Here is a 5879-nt window from a genome sequence, read left to right as displayed (position 1 = left end):
ACCGATGATCTTCTGCGGCTTGTCCCAAAGTGGGCGGGGTAGGGGCTGTGATTGGCAGGTCCCATCAGTGCCTTGGACCTTGGGGCTGAGCTGGAACCTTCTGGATGCCTGTGTGCTGCGCTTACCCCCCCCCCCCCCCCCGGGGGGGGCCCCGCCCCCCACAAGGGGGGGGGGGGGGGGGGGGGGGGGGGGGGCCCCCCCGGTGCTTGGGCCCGGGGGGGGGGGGGGAACCTTTGGGGGGTCCGGGTGGGGCCCCTCCCCCCCCCCCCCCCCCCAGGGCAGGCACACTGCCTCAGACATGGGGAGGGGGAGGGGGAGGGGGAAGCGAGCCCTCGTTGCTCTGGCTCCCGGCTACTTCGCTGCCTGTATGTTTGCGTAGTCCTGGAAGGTCTGCGGCTTCTGCAGGACGGTGGCAAGTACCGACTTCACCTGGGGGAGGGCGCGCGTGAGGACAGCGTGAGGGAGCAGGCCTCCCCCCACCTCGCCCCGCCCCCTCCCTGGCACAGGGACCCCTGTGCTCCCACCTTGAAGAGGGTGATGGCGGCTCCGTAGCTCACGCTGAGCAGGAAGAGGGTGATGAAGACCAGCAGGCTGGTCCACAGCTCGTCCAGCTCGTAGCTCTCAGCGGCGTCCGCACACAGGTCCTGGAGCTCCAGCTCTGCAGGCACCGGCCAGTCAGCCTTCCCGGCCCAGCCTCTGCACGTGCCAGGGAGGGCGGAGCCATGGCAGGCCCGGCCCCCCCGGGGAGGTGGACACAAGACCACGCCCAGCCTCCGCACGTGCCGGGGGGCGGGACCATGGCAGGCCCGTCCCTCCTCTCCCCTCCCCCACCTGCCCCAGGAGGGGGACACAGTACAGAAGCCTTGGCCTCGGCTGCTGCTGGTGTGCTGGTGGCTGGAAGGCAGACCGCCTTGTCCCGCCTGCTCTGCAGCTGCCCCTCTGGGGCGGGGGCGGAAGCCCCCCAAGTTGGCCAGTGGCTGTGTGGGAGTGGCCTTCCCTCCCTTGACTCCTACCCCTAGCAGCTCTGTTGCCCACTGCAGAGCCTGCGGCCACCCGCCAGGCCTCCCCAGCCCCGTCCCCACTGGGCTTCGCCAGTGCTGGCCCACAAGGACCTTTCTGAACTGTACACGGATGGCCACCTGCCCCAAGCCCTGAGGGGTCTGAGCTCTGTAGCCCAGCTCACAGGACCTGGGGTAGCCCCAGGAGTCAATGAAGCTGGTGCTTTCAGGGGTTGGCTCGGTGCTGTGGACTTTGTTCAGGCCTGAGGGTGCCCAGAGCTGCTACCTGCTCCTACACTGGGCCCAGTCTCCCGGCTCCTCCTGCCCTGGCCCCACTCTCCCCTGACAGGCTCTGCAGAGTGAGGCTGTTGTGCGTGGCCCTCAGGCTCCCGTGTGCACTGCACAAGCCAGTGCTTCCGGGCTTGTGTCAGCAGCGTGTGGGCCAGATGGATATGGTGGGTGCTTGTGTGTGTGTGAGCATGACGGGAGCAGGGGGTCTAGGGCTGTATGGGCTTAGACCCTGGCTCTGACCCCCTCGGCCTCTAGCCCTGGGATAGGGCCAGCAGCCTGTTCTGGGACGTGGTCCAGCGGGAGCGGGGGACACAGCCCACACTGTAGGTGTGCGCATGTCCGTGTGTCAGTGTGTGTGTTTGTCCATGGGGTGCAGCTGACGGAGGGGCTGGACTGAGGAGGCCCGGGCCATGAGAGGAGTTTGGGGTGGGAGGCCTCTCCACATCCACGTTGGATCCAGCGGTCCAGCTATGACAGAGAAGGGCTTGGGGGCGGCCCGGGCGAGAGAGCAGACCGTGGGAGGCCACGTGTCAGCATGTGGGACACGTCCGCCACGTGGCGTGCCTGTGGCTGGTGGTGATGTTGGAGCTGCTGTGGACTCGCTGTGAGGCTCACGGGAACGTGCCTGCGAGTCTGGGCGGGTGCATCCCCGGCATTGATCCAGGGTGGAGTGAGGCTGAGAGGCAACATGGGGCACTCGTGTTGACCCTGGCCTGTTGTGACCGTGTGTGCAGGCAGGGCAGGGGCAGTTAGAGCCCCTCGGCTCGGGTGTGCGAGCGGTCTGGGCCCTGGTTCTCGTGTGTGAGGAGGTGGCAGTGAAGGGGCTGTTCTGAGTGCAGGTACCTGAGTGGGGGTTTGACTTGGCCCGTTTCTCCATCAAAGGGCCTGTGTGTGTGCAGCTGGCCTGGGGATCCAGGGGCTTGTCTGTGTCCAGAGGGCCCGGCAGGAGGCTGGGGGTGGAGGCTGAGACCTCTGTGGCCTCCAGCAGAGGGAGGGGCCGTGGGCTCCCTGAGGTGTCTGTGGTCCTTCCCCTGGGACCATCCTGTGGCTTTTGGGACCCCTTTGAGTGAGCAGGACCCGTAGTGGCAGGGAGGGGCCTGGGGCATAGATGATGACGGTGGACAGACTACCCCCATCTGCCCCCTCCTCTGGGGGTCCCTTCCTCTGTGCCAAGACACCCCTGCCTGGCAGCCCCACCCACCCCCAAGAATGGGTGCCCTCAGGACTCTGAGGCAGGCACTGCAGTGTTTATTGACAACAACAGACCGGCAGGTCCGGCCGGCCCCTCCCCCGCCCCAGCAGGATGGAGCTCTGGGGGGAGGGGTGGGCATCATTTACCAGGGTTTTTGGACACGGATTTCTTGAGCGTCCTAGAGCCAGGCAGCGCCTCGTGCACCACTTGGCAGGTGAACACATCCCTCTGCTCCCAGTCTGCCCGGCTGACCTCAAGGCGACTGAAGACAAAGAAGGCTGGGCTGGGGCCGGTGGCCTTGTGGGGCCACGTGGTGGCCTGCTGTTCCGTCCGAACAGGGCTGTCATTTTGAAGCCATTGCACCGAGATGTCCGGGGGAAAGAAGTTCTGGATCAGGCACGTGAGAGTGACTTTGTCCTTGGTCTTCGGCTCCCCCTCGGGCGGCAGGAACACGTACACCTCTGGGGGGAAACGCCGGCCTGTGGACAGGTGTGGGGTCAGCCCAGGCTGCAGCCCGGGAGGCCCACTTGCCCCCCCTCCCCTCCCTGGGGCCTGCGCGGCTCACCAGGGGCTTTGGCAATGGAGCGCACGATGTCCTTGGGCAGGTCTGGATGGGTCACCTTGCATTGGTAGGTCTCCCCCTCAACCCAGTCAGTGGCATCCACAGGCAGGGTGGAAGTGACGGTGATTGTCCCGTTGTACTGAATCTTCTCGACCATCGGGTCTGGGTGCACAGACTCCCCATTCTCCCGCGACCAGGTCAGGATCATGCCCTTTGTGTTGGCCAGGTCCACCACCAGGCAGGTGATCTTGGGCGACTTGTGGACGTACAGGTCAAGAGGGCTGGGCGGGCTCAGGTAGGTGCTCACACCTCGGGGGTCAGACTCTGCAGGGGTGTGTGTGGGAGGTGCTGCGTGAGGGTGTGGCTTGGCCCTCCTCTGAGCCCACGTATCTGGGTGTTGGAGGGGATGCGGAGCCATACCTGTGCACTTGCGAGCGTTGTCCTCAAAGGTGAAGCCTTGATAGGTGACCTGGCAAGTGTAGGTCTTTTGGGACACCCACTCACTCTGCGTGATGTTGAGCTCGCTGTGGGTGGAGGTCACCTTGCCCTCCTGCCTGCCGGGGGCAGTGTATGGGAATATGTTCGTGGCCTTCTGCCCATCCACCAGCCAGGTGACCTCCATGTCACCTGGGACGTAGCCGGAGATGAGGCACAGGAGCTGGATGGTGCTACCGGTGTCACCGAGGGGGTCACACGAGGAGTGGAAGAGCTTCACGGTGGGGGGAATGAAGTTCATGGCACACGCTAGGGGTGAAGGTGGCAGCGTGGCGTCAGCCCCCTGAGCCCACGACACCCACGTGCCCGCCCAGGCGCCTTCCTCCTCTCCTAGCCGCTCCCGCCACGCCTGCCCCCCCCTCCAGCCCGACCGTGGCTCACCACTGACGGTCTTGTTGATGGTGGGGGACTCCGCGTGAGCCACACTGCAGGTGAACTTCTGTTTGGCCCACTCGCCCCAGACGGTCACGTGGCTGGTGGTGGTGTAGAGGCCAGAGGTCTCCTGGAGGGTGGCGGGGAGGGTCACGACGCTCTTGTTCAGGGACCCCGCATCCCAGGTCACGGTCACCGGCATCGGGAAGTAGCCCGTGACCAGGCAGCCCAGTGTCACGGACGGGGCAGTGGCGACGGTGCCTTTGCAGCAGGTGGCCAAGGGGAAGACGAGGGGGGCCTGGATGGAGGCTGTGGGGGCAGAGGCAGTGTCAGTGCCGACCGGCGGAGTCTGAGGGGGAGAAGTGTGGGGCAGAGCGGGGTGGTCGGGTGGAGGGGCGCACGGGGACCCCTTCTCCAGCCTCAGGGGGCAGATGCTCATTTTGGACTCTCGTTCCCCAAGTCTGCTAGCAACGCCCTCCCACGAACCCCCGTGTCCCTGCCAGAAGCAGGGGTGTTCTTACCTCTGGCCAGGACGCCCTGCCCGCAGCCCTGAGTGGCAGGAACGCGGGGTCCTCGAGGAGCAGAGGTGTCTGACTCGTGTCCTGACCTGCGGAGGCTCCAGGGAGCCCGACTACAGGCCCCATTCATAGCAGAGCCCGGATCAGTCCTCCCCCACTCCCCCAGGTGGTGACTCCTCCCCGGAGCCCAGACCCCAGGTCATCGTCCACGCTGCCCCCTCGGTCCGGTGAGACCGACCAGTCCACGTGGCCTTGCGTCAGGACGGCCGAGAGCAGTGATACTAACCCGCTCCACACCCAGCCTCACTAGCTCTGCTGATTCAGACCAGCTCAGGTCACGGGAGTCCGCCTTGGTCCGGCCTGGCCCACGTCAGCCCAGGAGACCCGATTTCGAGCAGGCTAACTCATCTGAGTTCAGTCCACAAACTCCACCAAAATCCTTCAGCTCCGTTTGGCCCAGCCTGCCAGCCAGGCTTGTCGTACCTGCTCAGTCCCACTCAGTGTAGCCTCACTGACCTTGGCCACTGGACCTAGCAGAACAGTACACCCTGCTTGACTCGCTGAAGCCTGATTCAGGCAGACCAAACCAACTAGCTGAACCCACTTTAGCCCAGCCCAACCCAGTGCAGGCCAACTCAGCCCAGCCCAGTTCAGCTGAGGCCAGCTCAGCCCAGCTCAGCCCAGTTCGGTTTAACCTGGTGCAGCCCAGCCCAGCCCAGCCCAGCCCAGCCCAGTTTAGCCCAGCTTAGCCCATCGTAGCTGAACTGAGCCCAGTTCAGCCCAGCCCAGTTCAGCTGAGGCCAGCTCAGTCCAGCTTAGCCTAGTTCAGTTCAACCTAGTACAGCCCTGCCCAGCCCAGCCCCGCTCGGCTCAGCTCAGCTCAGCCCAGTTCAGCCCAGCCCAGCCCAGCCCAGCCCAGCCCAGTTCAGCCTAGTTCAGTCCAGAACAGCCCAGCTCAACCAACCCAGCCCAGCTAATCCCAGTTCAGCCCAGCTCAGTTCAGATCAGCTCAACCCAGCCCAGCTAAGTCAAGTTCAGCTCAGCTCCACTCAGCCAAGCCCAACCCACTTAGCTAGCTCATTCCAGTTCAGCCCAGTTCAGTCCAGCTCAGCTCAGCCCAGCCCAGCTCAGCCCAACTCAGCCCAGTTAAGCTCATTCCAGGGCAGCTCCGCTCTGGCCTCTGCCTGCGTCCTGCCTGCAGACAGGAGACAGGCGACCCTGCTGCTGCTTCTGGACCGTGGGTGTGTGCCCGGGTGTGTGCTGGGGGAGCAGGGGGAAGGTGACCCCCGCCCAGCCCTTGGAAGGTCCTGCTGACGGTGGAGGGCTGGGTGCGGGGGCAGTGTGGGCAGGGCGGGCAGGCGTAGCGTGGCGTCCACGGTGCCGGCCCGCCCCCGAAGGCGGTTTTCTCCAGACACTCGGAGCCCTTTCAGGTCCGTTGCCGGAGTTGCCGT

General features: G+C 65.4%; 1 gene segment (V, D, J or C); it reads right to left on the bottom strand.

Moving 5' to 3' along the window:
* Window positions 1-2499: 2499 nt before the first annotated feature.
* Window positions 2500-5091, bottom strand: LOC125909084 (immunoglobulin heavy constant epsilon-like). The segment is given in 5 exon segments: window positions 2500-2960; window positions 3047-3367; window positions 3464-3787; window positions 3920-4219; window positions 4432-5091. Coding segments are annotated over 5 exon segments (1413 nt in total).
* Window positions 5092-5879: the final 788 nt, after the last annotated feature.

Source organism: Panthera uncia (genome assembly GCF_023721935.1).
Source record: "Panthera uncia isolate 11264 chromosome B3 unlocalized genomic scaffold, Puncia_PCG_1.0 HiC_scaffold_1, whole genome shotgun sequence".
Taxonomy (NCBI): domain Eukaryota; kingdom Metazoa; phylum Chordata; class Mammalia; order Carnivora; family Felidae; genus Panthera; species Panthera uncia.
This window is presented reverse-complemented; position numbering and strand designations above follow the sequence as displayed.